We start from the raw sequence: 13496 nt of genomic DNA, 5'->3' as shown, positions 1-13496 counted from the left end.
TTGCAAGGGTAGAGGTTGCGATTGGCTCCATGAGGCAGTCACTTGCGCGAGACGCGATCGAACGAGGCAAGACTTCGGCAGTTCCACGTCGTATTGCAACGTTAATTTAGGGATTTATGGTTCGCGGTCGCATTCCGCCCCGACGTCCGCGAATATAGACGTGGAGTTCCGCGGGACTCCAACCCAGTCCTGGACAAACCACGGAACGAAATCGCGGTAACATGGGCATTAGCTCCGGCCGCACGGGGCTGGCGAGGAGAAGAAAGAAGCCACGAGCCATTTTCCGCCAAATGAAATGTGGACGAGGCGGTCTGGGCAGATGCATCCACTCCACTTCTCTGGCTCATGAACGTGTCGCGTGGCCATCCTCGAGAGGACCCAGTCTGGTTTTCGGTGGTGCACTTCCAGCTCCGCTACAAGACTGCCTTGAATCGGGAGGTAGTATTCATAGCTTGCTAGTTGGGTATCTCTCATGTTTACGAGGAAATGGATGCCGCTTCTCTATGAAGAAGTATAAGCTGGATGGTGACTAGGCAGAGTATACACATGACTTCATTCTTTACCCTGCGGTCCAGTCCCCTTGCTGGGAAGAAAGATGATAAGCTCATACTACTATCTCAGGTAGTTCAAGCCTGCTAGATGGCTCCTTGAACCTAGAGCATCGGCTGAAAAGTGCACAATGACAATACAAGACCATGGTCGTGGATTGTTTGCATTTCCAAACTCCGCTGAAGGAGGCCGGAAGCAAATTCAACCCCAATAATATGTCTACGCATAAACAACTATGATAGAGGCCGGAGAACAGGTCCTGCCGCATACATGTTTGTTAGATGCGCTTGTTTACCCATTAAGGAGCGCCAAGCCTACGCTCTGCAAAGCCGGACACCCGTGGCTGTAAACACCGGAGCGATCGCGAGCACTTTATGAGCACTTAGCACCAATTGAAACATCTAGATCTTCATCAACCGCGATCTGCACGGAATTGGAGACGAATAGACGGTCGATGTATCAAAACAAAGTCAAAACAACAAGACTTGGCGCTTGACTATCAACACCGAGCGTGTCCGCCATCAGGATCAGGTCTCGGACAGTAGTCATGCCTATAACTCGACAACCATTCCCGGTTAATCTCAAACTAGATCTCTTTTCCTTTTCTCTCAAGGTCTGCCGTGTTGACCTCTGCCCGCCCATCCTTTGCCCCTCTTTGTGATAGACGTCTCCCTTCAACATCATCGGTCCGTGGTCTTTCCTTGTAAGACAAAAGCATTCACCATGCTTCCCAAGGCTCTTCTTCTCCTGTCAGCTGTGGGCAGCTCGCTCGCTGCAGTCGCGATTGCACCTAGAAGGGCAGCTCATCCTGAGGACGACCTGGAACTGGAAGTGGTGGCCGGCCCTGGCGAACAGCCACCATTCATTGGAGGGCCAGGACGTGGACCACCAGGACGCGGACTGGGACGCGGGCCGTTTGGCAGGCCTCCCTTCTGGAGAAATGGGGGCTTCAGGCCGCAAATCGTCACGGTCACTCAGATTGAGCGGCTATACGAGACAGGCTGGTCCACGCTCACCGTTACCGATGATCCTACCGACTACTTGACAGTTACAGCAGACCCAACGGTATATTCGACCGTCACGGCTGACCAAACAGTCACTTCTACGGTCACGGTGGACGTGGACCCAACAATCTACGAAACTGTCCCGGTGGACGTGGACCCAACAATCTACGAAACTGTCACGGCTTACCCAACAGTCTTTTCAACTATTTTCCAGGATCAGATCGTTGTCTCGACCATGGTCTCGGTCCAGACTGTTGTCTCGTTCGCCACCCTTAACGCGACGTTCACATCCACGGTCACAGCCTCTGGCGGCGCATCCGGTGCTCCTCTGTTTGGGCCTGCCATATCCCTCATCACGCTCACGCTGCCCGGAACGACGGTCACGTCTGCGGGGTACACGACCACGATCACGACCACGGCGGGCCCAAGCCCGTCGACTTCTACTATGACTATCACGTCTACGGTCACTGGAAACGGGACGGCCACTGCTGGCACCACGCTCATGCCGGCGCCTGTTCCGACCTAAGAGCATTTTGCTGTCAGATCAGCTCGGCACATTGCGGGTGAGCACGTGTCGAGACATGTATTTTTATTCTCGCCTTACTGACTGATCGCTCTGCAGATGCGGCGTGATTTCCTTTGTCTCTTCGAGAGTGCTTGTCACGTTCTTCAAGTCGCCGTTCTTGAACTGAGTGACCAGTCAAACTGCGCGGGCTTGGGTGCTCAGAAAACAACACACTGCTTACATTTCCTTGAGTAATTTCAAATTCTTGACTTTTGCTTTGTTCCGTTATTGGCAATCTCCTACCCCCTTGCCATTGTTGGTACGTGGTCCTGTCACACATCGGCCATACACCGCTAGCGATGTGTCGTCACTGCTTTGTTCAATCCGAGCTGTGGAGGAGAGGAGGAGAGGGGCATGCGAGCAACTTGGATAATTATGGCCTTTGGAAGTACTCGTGAATATGTGTATTTGTTCTATGGGATACATACACAATCCATTTCAACTGTCACCTGATCCAGACGCAGTAGTGTAGATCATACAACATCTCTCGCGGACTGCACTAGGTAACAAACGATAGAAGCCATGGCGGACTATTTCCGTGATTTCCATGTCCAAAGAATCATCCATTCCCCACTTCGTTGCTTAAACCTGAAATAGATGGTGGTATTTAAAAGGATTCGTGCCGACAGAGACATCCAAGGGGGATCAATGCCGCAGTAAGCCCTAGGACTGAACAACTAAACGATCCATCAACCTCCCAGTCGTTTCTCTGTCTCCGGGGGATGATTGGCTACTGATGATTTAAGCTTGTACTTTGTCCGGAACATATTGCGTCCACTCACTGAGTAGAAATGATTCCTGGTTGAAGGATTCCATAAAGGAGCAAAGGTCTGGAATACCAACTGATTGAAGATGATGACGAATACTGAGAACGAGGAGGGAAAGCACCTAACAAAACCAACCTAAATAATTATCAATTCTTATATAGAAGCGTCAACTCGCCTAGTCAAACAACAGGCTCAACTAGCTGATCAACCTAAGACTCTGCTCAAGCACTCTAGCACTCAACAACACTGTCTCCTTTTGATCAGAATGAAGCTTGATTGATTTTCCCTAACTCTACAAGAACGTCCTCCCCTCTCTCTATTTATCTAGGTGCTAGGACGCCCCTAGCTTGTGTAGGTCGTCCTGCCAACTAGTGGTGAGGTCGATCAAGCGTTTGAGGAGTCTCTAAGCCCGGACACAATACATAGACGGTGTGCAATTGTGGGGGAAGCCACAGTTCTTGAGAGATAAATCAACGATGTTTGCTAATTCTCTTCATGTTGATATCTCTTCTATTCTTCACACTGTCAAGTATGAACAATACGCAGGTGGCTTTAGACGCGGCCTCTCGTAGGCTGATTCTATCAACTATCGCAGTTCTGGTGACCAGCCTCATTGCGTAATTCATAAGGAAAGGATATCAGCAGCGCCGCTTCTATCACAGTCTGGTAACGTGGAACCTATAAATTTGAGACTAGAAGAACAGGAAAACTGACGGAACTCGCGGGTAGCCCCGGCCCCCGTCACAGCTGGCTATGGGGTCACCTCGCCATTATATCAGAAATTGAGGCATCGTTGCCGCCAAACTGTCATACTATGGCCCACTACACCGAGATCTCCCAGAGATACAACCTCGAGGGCATTTTCTATCTTGATCTCTGGCCCGTCATAACAGGCTCAGTCGTCTTGTCCAACCCTAAAGCTCACGGAGCAGGTCACATTGACCAAACCGTTGACGGTTCATAGCTTGTCCGGCAAGATGTTTTGCGCCCGTCGTCGGTGAGGGCGTGATCGTCATGGCCAACGGGACGATATGGAAGAAGCTGCATAGCGCCATGTATCCCGCGTTTGCGATGACACTTGTCCGGCGTCTCACTGGGCCGGTCATTCAGAATGACTCCCGATAAACATGCCGCTAGTGGCGAGGTCTTCTCCCTAGAAGACGCCGGCTTGATCCTCCACTGGTCAAGCAGATATGGGAGCGATCCACCCTGCTGCTGAACAAGCACATTGTTCCCTTTTGCGAGGCAGAATTTATTGGTCAAAGGGATGGCCCTATCCCAATCGCACTCAATCAAAGTACAGATTTCAACAACCGACGTTGTTCCGATCATAAGAGCAGGTTGATATGGAGCGTTTCATTGACATGCCTAGTCAACAGGAAATTTGTTTCGTGGCGCAGATCCATCCTTAGTGAGATGTGCAGAAGCAGTTATAGACATTAGAAGAAAACGATGAACAAGCAGCAAATACTCATTGATACCTCGACTACCCACCAGGAGGACGACAACGAGGAAGGCACTGCACAAATGATGGATCAGATGAGGAACAGGCTTGAAGCGCTGAGAAGTTAGTAGTGTCTAGTTAATAGTATCGTTTTGTCAAGTTGCAATTCAGTCAATATCCAGGTTTCAAAATATAGGAATCCACAGTATCCACGGCGATGACCCTACTCATCCAACTTAGGATATTAGGAGACATCGAGTTCCCTGTCCTCTTTATCACTTGCGGTCATGATAGAAAAGAGAAAAGTCCCACTGCATTCTTTTAATAGTCGAGCCATCCGGTCGACAGAGTCCTCAGCGAGTCCACTTCCTTCAAAGCCTCAACTCGTTTCTTGTCCCACAAAGCAAACCCGGCATTTCGCCACAAACCTAAAGAAGCATATCTTGCGAGGCGCAGCTCCTCATCTGCATCTGACTCTGGCATCCAGGGGGTCATATCGAGCAGGGCATCTCCAAACCAGTTCACATATCGTCGGTTGAGCGCATCCGTCCAACCAAACGGAACCAGGTCCACCGCATCCCCAATGAAGCCAAACCTAGCTTCGTTACTATCTGCTTGTTGGCCCCGACGGTCTCTCATCGGGTCAGGAAAGGTTTCCAGCCGATAACTCTGCCAGGAAAAGTGCATGCAGAGCAGGGAGTAACGGTCTGCAAATCGGTGATATGTTGCATTATGGGGTTCATAGTTAGTCAGCCGCGGAGGTGATTGTACTGTTCGGAGAGCCGCTTTTGCGATATTGGGATGCTTTTGCATATACTGCACCAAGTAGTCGATTTGTGAAAAGATTTCGCCAAACTCTGCCTCGCTCATAGGCTGCGCCGCCTCCTGCCTGCTAAAGTAGAGGGCTCTGCACATCCTTGTGACGAAGAAGTCAATGTGATCAACCTGCTGTAGCTCCCAGGGTTCAAAGGCGGCGAACAGACCCAGGCGCACCTGCCGATGGCTGCTAGTGTTGCCAATGGCGGCCGTATCTCGTTCGTTCCATTCGGGCTCGCGCCGGGTCGGTGCCCACGCGTTGCAGATGATCTGGCGTCGATAAAGGGCTCGCAGAACTCGCAGTCTTTCTGTGCGCGACACTGGGGCGGTTGCAGCTCCCTCTGTACCCAGCGACATGAGGTGTGTATCGATGTAAGCTTCGGCCAAAAAGTTCATTCCCCGGAGAGTACGGCATGCCTGCGTCACCTCCGCCAAACTGAGGAATGCTCGATTTCCCTGTTCGCTGAGTGCGTTATTGCCTAGCATCCTCATATAGAGCGAGGACATAGTGTGGATTGTGTCACAATAAGCTAACAAGCTTTTGGTGGTTTTGCCGGGATTCGCTCGAGGAAACATAGAGAGAAACTTGGCGTCTACCAGAACAGGTCCCAGCTCATTTTCAAGAACACGTAAGATGATCAATGCTTCTCGACCCACAAAGCAACGATGTAGAAAGCGCGAGGAAATGACCAAGTTGGCGAGGGTAGATACTGAATCCAGAGAGGAAAAGACCTTGTCGACAAGTTCGGGTGCCAAGGTCGTGAAATAGCAATCAGACATCGCGGAATGTATTCATGGGACGATTGTGGCCCACTATCTCGTATCTAGATGTTGGGTTTTTGTCGATTCAAACGAAGCTGGCGTGTCCGGGCGCGTTTGCATTTGGGCCGCGAAAGATTCAAGATCTGGTCTGTGGAGAAGGGGTAACGTTGTCAGAGCATGGATTACAATACTGATTAATACAACTTGACGTAAATCAGAGTGGGACCGGCCGGAACGGACTTTTAATTTGACGTTCAGGCATCGAATCAACTTCGTGTTTGAACTATTTGACCATGAAGTATCGACCCCAGGCATTGATTCAAGAATATTTATATATTAATCTTAAGGAGATATAAGATTGAGTTTCTCCTCTCCAATATTAATGTTACGTGTAGATCTGGCTCCAATGTGGAGAGCTGAGCTAATCTGGCGGTCGCGCACTTAAAGCGCGAATCTCTGTGGTAGCTCTGTGGAAAAAACTTCCACAAGACAAGCTCGGGTGAGCCTTAGGTGCGGCTTAGGTGCGGCTCAGCCAGGATTGGATCGGTCTGAAGACCGAAAGGGAATTTGGAAGGGTTCATTTCCGACGCCGACTTTAGTGGGAGACACATTGGACAACTCCGAGCCAGCCACTCGTCGGAGATGTCCTACTCTGGTAGGATATATGAAAGGAGGAGATTGCAGGTCTCCTATCGCTCGCTCGTGGTAAACTGTGCACCCAAAGACTTGTCTTTTCTGACAAAATCATCATCGAATCAACCAACAACTTTCGACCCGCCTGGTAGACATGGCTACTGCTCCTTTCCCTTCCCTCACCAAAGTATGGCACGATAGACCATATCCAGCCATCTCGCCATCACGCCCGGAGCTCTCGGGCCAGGGCAAGACTGTGGTCATCACCGGCGGTGGTACCACCATCGGCGCTGGCATTGCGAAAGCTTTTGCGGCGGCCGGAAGTACCAAGATCGCCATCATGAGTCGCACCGAGAGGAACCTAATCACGACCAAGCAGGCCATCGAAGCCGAGTTTCCCAAGACAGAGGTCCTGGTTGTAGTTGCAGACATCACGAACATGGCGCAGGTCAACGAAGGCTTTGACAAGATCGACCGGGCTTTCGGCAAGGTCCACGTGTTCGTCAGCAATGCCGCATTCCTCCCGACACCCAGGCCCATTCTTAGCCCCGATCTCGACTTGCAAGACTGGTGGAATGCGTTCAACACCAACGTCCTTGGGGTGCTACACGCTGTGAAGGGATTTGTCAAGCATGCAGCTGAAGACGCGTGTGTGCTCCACATCTCTACCTGCATCTCTCACATCCCGCCACTGGAGATTGGACCGTCTGCCTACGCAGCCAGCAAGGCGGCTGCGAACAAGATGTTTGACTACATGGCCATGGAGAACCCCGGAATCCATGTGGTGAACATCCACCCTGGTCTTGTCGACAGCGCCATGAGTCGCAAAAGCGGCCACGGAGGCCTAGATGACGGTTAGTGTTTCCCCAGCTTTTTTTCCAGATGATACGTGAAGACAGGACCCGATTGCCGGTATTAGGTCTCATAAGATGCAGCCACTGATATGTAGCTTTGTAGTCAATTTGCCTGGCCACTTCTGCGTGTGGCTAGCTAGTCCGGAAGCCGGCTTTCTGAGGGGCAAGTACGTCTGGGTGAACTGGGATGTGGATGAGTTGAAAGCCAGGAAGGAGGAGATTCTGAGCACGGAGCTGCTCAATACCACGCTTAGCGGAGTATCTTTCGTTGGCTGGGGCGGGATAGATGTCTAAGGCGATGGTAGTCAATCTGATCCTCACCACAGCCGCATTTAGAGCCTATAATAAGTGCCTTCAGTCGTCTTTAGATAGGATTGTCTAAATTGCGAATACAATCGATCCCCGTGGTCAGTGTTCTCAACTTCCCTGTGACTAAGAAGAAGTATTGTCATGTAAAAAATTCAATCTCGTCTCATATTGGACAAGCTCGACAGCCATGTTTTTGGAAACTGGTATGCACAATTCCCACGGCAGGCAAGCAAGCACGGCCGATTAACGATTTACGGGGTCGTCAGTCTCCGTCAAACCTGATCTAGGATTGTTTGGGCGCTTTCGTGAGCTAGGAAGTCCGAGCAAGGTTTTGGTGCATTATTAATCAAGACCGGAATGTCGCAGACTTTTTAACCTAACTGGGACATGTCCAACGGAAATCCGTGGGCACCAAGCGGGGCACACGCCTTTTCGAGCCCAGAGGCGACGAGCAACATTTCCACCACGACCAAGCTACAAGCATTGATCCTGTCCAGTATGGAGGAGGCGGATTCCGAACCCATAGGGTTGAACTGCCCCTTTTGCCAGAAGTCATACACTCATCAGAGCAACCGTAGGGGACTACCAGCAGAAGATTCGTCTGACACTCGCTGACTTTGGATTTCTCAGGGAGAGCCAGGAGCAAACACATCTCGTATTGTCGAAAGAAACATCTATCGAGCCCAATGTCTCGAAGGAAAGCATGTGATGCATGCGTGCGGGCCAAGGTTCGCTGCGTATTTGACTTTACGGCCTGCTCTCGATGTACCTCCAGGGGTAGGCCCTGCACTTACCAAGGTCGTCTCGCCGGCAATGCGGACTGTGGCAATGCAACTCCTGCAACCTCTGGGAGTACGCTTCCGCAGAGCTTATCGTCAGGAACTGGGAGTTCGCCTACAGACGGCAGCTCGACCCTATGCCTAGACGAAGTCGGCCTCGGTACAGCGAACCCTTTTCCCGACATGTTATCGGAAAACATCCAGCTGTCGCAACCAGTAAATGGCTGGGACGGTGAAGCTTCACCGACCGGCTTCATAGATATGTTTGACCTCTTGACGAACCCAGACATGGGCATCGATATAGATATCGGTAACGTGCCCGACAAAATTCTGGCGACTTCCGATCATACGACAGCCTCTGGGCACTTACAACAGCCCTCGTTCTCGCTTCCAGCATCGTTGTCGTATAAGGATCCTTCTTCGTTGCTCCAACGTCGCGAGTTCTCCCAGGTTGATCTTCAGCTTACCAGTGATCTTGCTCTACATATCCTGAGCTCCTACCTCTACACAATGGCAGATCAGGGCTCTCCACCACCCTTTATCCACCCAAGCTATCAGTATTTAAAGGAAATCGATACAGATCGCCCAAGTCCCCTCTCTGCAGCGATGAATTTGGCCAAGATGCTATTCATTGGTCACGGAACAAATAAGACCCTCATATGGAAGCTGATACAGACAGAACAAGAACGACTGCTATACGATGTACGTGCAATGACTCTCAAATCTTGATAGCCAGTAGCTAATGTTTTCTACTCAACAGTATTCAAAATTCAACAGGTGGCAGGCTCTCGAGGCACTGCAATCCATCATTCTCTACATATTGCTGAGGATCAACGAGGGACGGCGTGACTATACCAACTTCGATACCAAGCTCTTCATTTCTCTGAATGTGAGTGGTCTCCGCGAACCTCCACTTCAATGTCTTCTCAAACACATGTGCTCACTGGGCAAGGTATATCAAAGGCAATCTGTCGCCACATCTCGACCAACTTTGGCAAGCTCGTCAGCTCTGATGAGCTCAATGGTGAAATGATTCCATGGAAGGACTGGGTCTTTTACGAGTCGCGCCGCCGGTACGTATCACATTTTGCCACCACCTCGGCTCTTTTTATTGATCTGACTTGTAGATCTGCGACTGTCATCTACATCATTGACAGCATTCTCTACGCTCGAATATCGGAGCCCGGCCCAGGCATGCCGGAGTACAACCACGCCCCCGCGCCGTCTCCCTTGACACTGTGGAATGCTGAGAACGAGTCGGATTGGACCGCTGGCTACGCGAACTATCTGCATGCGAACACCGCGGATGGCATGCTCAAGAACGCAGATCTCGTCGCGCTGAGGGAGGCTGCCACTGGAAACCAGAATGAAAGATGGTACGCGTATGCCGACTCTTTTGGGCTTTTGGTGACTCTTACGGCCAACTTGATTATTTAAGACTGCGTGTCCTGTAGAACTGGGCCATGCGGTTGGGCCACAACCTACCAGACTTTTATGGTATGGGTACCTTGAGCACATACTTCCCAAGCTGTACATGCTCGGAAGACCCCGTAGATGCGCGAGATGACTCAAAAGCGAGAACATATCTGTCTAGCCATGCATGGTGAATGGCCCTTGGAGGGAATTTGAGCCCTTTTTCTCTTCGTCTCTATAAATTCGATCACATGTCCCTAATTCTTTTCTTTCATTAACTACAACTGAAGTTTCCTTTCATCACGGACATTCCTCTTTTCACTCGCTTCAATACCGGAAAACGTATACCAAGACCGTACCTCGACTACCGCAAAAATGCAAATTAGATTCTGGAACTCTGCAAGAAAGACACATTCAAGCAGTCAGCCAGAGTCTAGGGATGGCGCTACTCGGGCTCGTCCTCTTGTCATTCACAGATCAATACAAACAGAGCCCCAGGTCACTCACGACACGATGCGAATGGAGCCGGCTGATATCGACATGATGACCACAGCGAGCATGGTCGGGCTGTCTCCACCCCGTTACGACACAGAAGCGCAGGGAAATTCAGAGTGCTCTCCGCCAGCGTATGCATGTCCCAATTTCCCCCTATCAGGCAGCCTGGGCCTTGACTGGGCGGTGTTGATTGAAGAAGCCCAGAGGAGGGATATTGAGCCGACATATTACGAGTTGGCACTGGCATACAACGGCGGGGAGAACGCATGGGAGGTAGCGGCCGAGATTAACAAGAGCATCATCCAAATGTCGAAGGCTGCCGCCCGCAGTTGCCGCGTTTCATGGGAGCCGGGCAAGGCCCCTTGCGACCCCTGTGACCAACACCTTGTCGGCGTTACGTACAAGGCTACCGAAGCTGTTCGGCAGCTGAGCAATGCAGCCACTGCCGATCTCGCAAATGTGCTTTTCGTCGCTGTGAATGAAGCGGCCGTCACTGCTGCCTCTGAATGGAGAATACGGGCAGGAGAGACGGGGTGCACGCACGCTGAAACTTGCTCACAAGATTGTGCAAAGGGTCCTCTCACCTGGTGTCAGATGGCGGCGCCAGCTGATGAGTAGACAGTCTCAATCGTCCACAAGTAGGGAGGACGGGCGAAGGTTGACACCATGAGGATCAAGAACCATAAGGATCAAGAGCGAGGAGCGCAATGACGACAGTGACAAGAGCCCCGATTAGTGCGACTTCCCGAGTTACTCTATGTACATGATTAATCTTTCGAGAAACACGTACGACCTGAGCGCCACCACGAAGAATGACCACAGCACGGATAGTGCGACTTCCTGAGATGTGCAGATGGTGAGCCTTTCGAGAAATAGGCAAGGTCTGTGCTGCTCCTGCAATCAGCTAGAGCACCTACCGGATGGCCAAGATCTGGTCGTTCGCTGTGATATCATGAGACCCGGTAGCACAAGGAAAGGATGGCTGGGTGAGTCAAGGTTTTCTGTGACGCTTGCTGCGTTGAGGACGCGAATTTATCGATATCACCATCGAGTTCATTACAGCCTGCTACAAGCTGGAGCAAGCATAACTGCCCTCACTTTACCATGGCTGACACCAACAAGGGTATTCGTATTCTTTAACATCACACAGCACATAACACACAGAGATGGAATAGGGATGTCGGCATGGTGGGAAGAGACACTCGCGCCCGAGGCACAGCTTCTAATATCTCATTAAAAATTAAAAATTAAAAATTAAAACACCTTCTTTTAACAACAACAACAACAAAAAAAAAAAAAAAAAAAAAAAAAAAAAAAAAAAAGGGAAAAAAAAAAAAAAAAAAAAAAAAAAAAAAAAAAAAAAGAAAAAAAGAAAAGAAAAAAAAAGAAAAAAAAAAAAGAAAAACAGCCAGCTTGACAACACGAAAAAGAAATCACCCCCGCCAAACTGGTTTCTTCTCCTGCCCCTTAGGGCCGGCACGTGCGGTGATATGGGCGGCGGCCTGGGCGGTGGGGTCGGGGGCAGGGCCGGCGGCACGGCCGGGCGGCACGACGGGCAGGCGGCGGCGGCGGGGCAGCTGGTGGGATGGTGGCGGCAGGGCGGGCGGACCGGTGGCAGGGCCGCGGCCAGGCGCGACAGGCGGGGCGGCACGGAGGGCGGCACGGGCGGCGGCACAGGCTCCGGGGTCGGCGGCAGGGCCGGGGGCAGGCTCGGCAGGCTCGGCAGCACGGGCGGTGGCACGGGCGACGGCCTCGTCGACGGCGGCGTCGACGGGGTCGGCGGCAGCGGCAAGAGAGGCGGCAGCGGCAGGAAGCATGGACTCTGCCCTCCGCAACCTGGCGGAGGGGCAAGTACATGTTGGGAGATCAGATCCTCTCTCCAGTCTGGCTTCGGCAGTAGAAATCTCTACGAGTTTGCGTCGAACTTTGCTCTCCTTGACCTTACAGCACAAAACCGGGATGGACATGAAGCACAGGCACTACACACACACTGGGTTTCGGACATGAAGTAAAGGGGTCTGTCCAAGTTCGCATTGAATTTTCTCTATTTGAACTTACAGCATACAATCGGGATGAACATGAAGCATACGCACTACACACACACTGGGTTTCAATGGAGTTGGCAAAGATGCGGATGGTCTGGCAGGACATCTACGACTTACTCAAGGCTGCCCAGGGAAAGACCCTCGTACAGATCCGCGATGCTAGGACGGTCGGCCTAATTCGCTTCCTCACTGAAGTCCTCGGTGAGCTTATGAGTGGTGTGGGATATATCTCCCATACTAAGAAGGTGATGTAGATGTAGGTCGGTATTAATGATGCTGGATGGCAGACGATCATAGCTCGTGCGGCATACCGGTATGCCTTGGCATGCAGGTTTGGCGTCGGCGGCTTGGTCTTCCTGCCTGTCACCACCAAGATGTACCAATCACACCGCTTCCTAAAGGCCTTAGGGATCCTTGACATCATCCAGCGTATTAAGGAGGCGGATGAGTCAAATGTCCTCCTTACTATCGCTGAGCATGCCGGGCGACTGTTTCTAGATGATATGTGGAAGAGTGCACCTGTTAACCTCCAGTTCATTGACGGCCGTGAGGTTACCTCTGGCATGCCTCCTATCGACTTCCTTCTGTCGCTCGAGAAGGTTGGAGAGGCGGCGGCACGGGCGGCGGGGTCTCCGGCGGCGCAGGAGCCAGCAGCACCGGCAGGTGGGGGCGCACGGCCGGCAGGCGGTGCGGCGGCGGCGGCGGCGGCGGTGGCCACAAGGCCGGCGATCATGTGGGCGGATCGCGCCGAGGTGTCGGCCGCCCGCGCCGAGGTGTCGGAGGCCCGCGCCGAGTTCTCGGCCGCCCGGGCGAGCATCTCGGCCGCCCGGGCGGACCGATAGTGCATGACGTTGGCCCACAACGACATAGGCTGCCACCGTCGTGGCAGTGGTGGTGGTCTCCGGCATATTCTTTTTCTAAAAAAAAAAAAGAAGAAGACAGAACCCGAAGGCGGCAAGCAGCAGCAGCAGGGAAGGGGCGCGCGAGGCAAGGCTCTTTTTTTTGTGAAAAAAAAAAAAAAAAAAAAAAAAAAAAAAAAAAAAAAAAAAAAAAAAAAAAAA

The 13496-nt window shown here is 51.6% G+C and overlaps 7 protein-coding genes across 7 annotated transcripts; 5 read left to right on the top strand and 2 right to left on the bottom strand.

Moving 5' to 3' along the window:
- Positions 1 to 1272: 1272 nt before the first annotated feature.
- On the top strand, positions 1273 to 2079 carry E0L32_012301 (uncharacterized protein; the record flags this gene model as incomplete). Its single annotated transcript, XM_031135127.1, has 1 exon — positions 1273 to 2079. One exon carries the CDS (start codon positions 1273 to 1275, stop codon positions 2077 to 2079), a length of 807 nt encoding a protein of 268 aa, XP_030998755.1.
- Positions 2080 to 4650: 2571 nt separating this feature from the next.
- On the bottom strand, positions 4651 to 5652 carry E0L32_012300 (uncharacterized protein; the record flags this gene model as incomplete). The annotated part of the gene is made up of 1 exon (XM_031135126.1): positions 4651 to 5652. One exon carries the CDS (start codon positions 5650 to 5652, stop codon positions 4651 to 4653), a length of 1002 nt encoding a protein of 333 aa, XP_030998754.1.
- Positions 5653 to 6694: 1042 nt separating this feature from the next.
- Positions 6695 to 7688, top strand: E0L32_012299 (uncharacterized protein; the record flags this gene model as incomplete). The annotated part of the gene is made up of 2 exons (XM_031135125.1): positions 6695 to 7394; positions 7498 to 7688. 2 exons carry the CDS (start codon positions 6695 to 6697, stop codon positions 7686 to 7688), a joined length of 891 nt encoding a protein of 296 aa, XP_030998753.1.
- A 977-nt stretch (positions 7689 to 8665) lies between these two features.
- E0L32_012298 (uncharacterized protein) lies at positions 8666 to 9919 on the top strand (the record flags this gene model as incomplete). The annotated part of the gene is made up of 4 exons (XM_031135123.1): positions 8666 to 9184; positions 9243 to 9371; positions 9446 to 9555; positions 9610 to 9919. The coding sequence occupies 4 exons, from the start codon at positions 8666 to 8668 to the stop codon at positions 9917 to 9919; spliced, it is 1068 nt and encodes a 355-aa protein (XP_030998752.1).
- Positions 9920 to 10270: 351 nt separating this feature from the next.
- E0L32_012297 (uncharacterized protein) lies at positions 10271 to 11008 on the top strand (the record flags this gene model as incomplete). Its single annotated transcript, XM_031135122.1, has 1 exon — positions 10271 to 11008. The coding sequence occupies one exon, from the start codon at positions 10271 to 10273 to the stop codon at positions 11006 to 11008; it is 738 nt and encodes a 245-aa protein (XP_030998751.1).
- Positions 11009 to 11823: 815 nt separating this feature from the next.
- E0L32_012296 (uncharacterized protein) lies at positions 11824 to 12395 on the bottom strand (the record flags this gene model as incomplete). Its single annotated transcript, XM_031135121.1, has 2 exons — positions 11824 to 12324; positions 12378 to 12395. 2 exons carry the CDS (start codon positions 12393 to 12395, stop codon positions 11824 to 11826), a joined length of 519 nt encoding a protein of 172 aa, XP_030998750.1.
- A 414-nt stretch (positions 12396 to 12809) lies between these two features.
- On the top strand, positions 12810 to 13277 carry E0L32_012295 (uncharacterized protein; the record flags this gene model as incomplete). The annotated part of the gene is made up of 1 exon (XM_031135120.1): positions 12810 to 13277. One exon carries the CDS (start codon positions 12810 to 12812, stop codon positions 13275 to 13277), a length of 468 nt encoding a protein of 155 aa, XP_030998749.1.
- Positions 13278 to 13496: the final 219 nt, after the last annotated feature.

The sequence above is a fragment of the Thyridium curvatum genome (assembly GCF_004353045.1).
Source record: "Thyridium curvatum strain D216 chromosome Unknown NODE_152_length_29965_cov_78.774214, whole genome shotgun sequence".
NCBI lineage: Eukaryota > Fungi > Ascomycota > Sordariomycetes > Thyridiales > Thyridiaceae > Thyridium > Thyridium curvatum.
The sequence above is the reverse complement of the archived record's forward strand: the minus strand, read 5'-3'. Positions and strand labels throughout refer to the sequence as shown.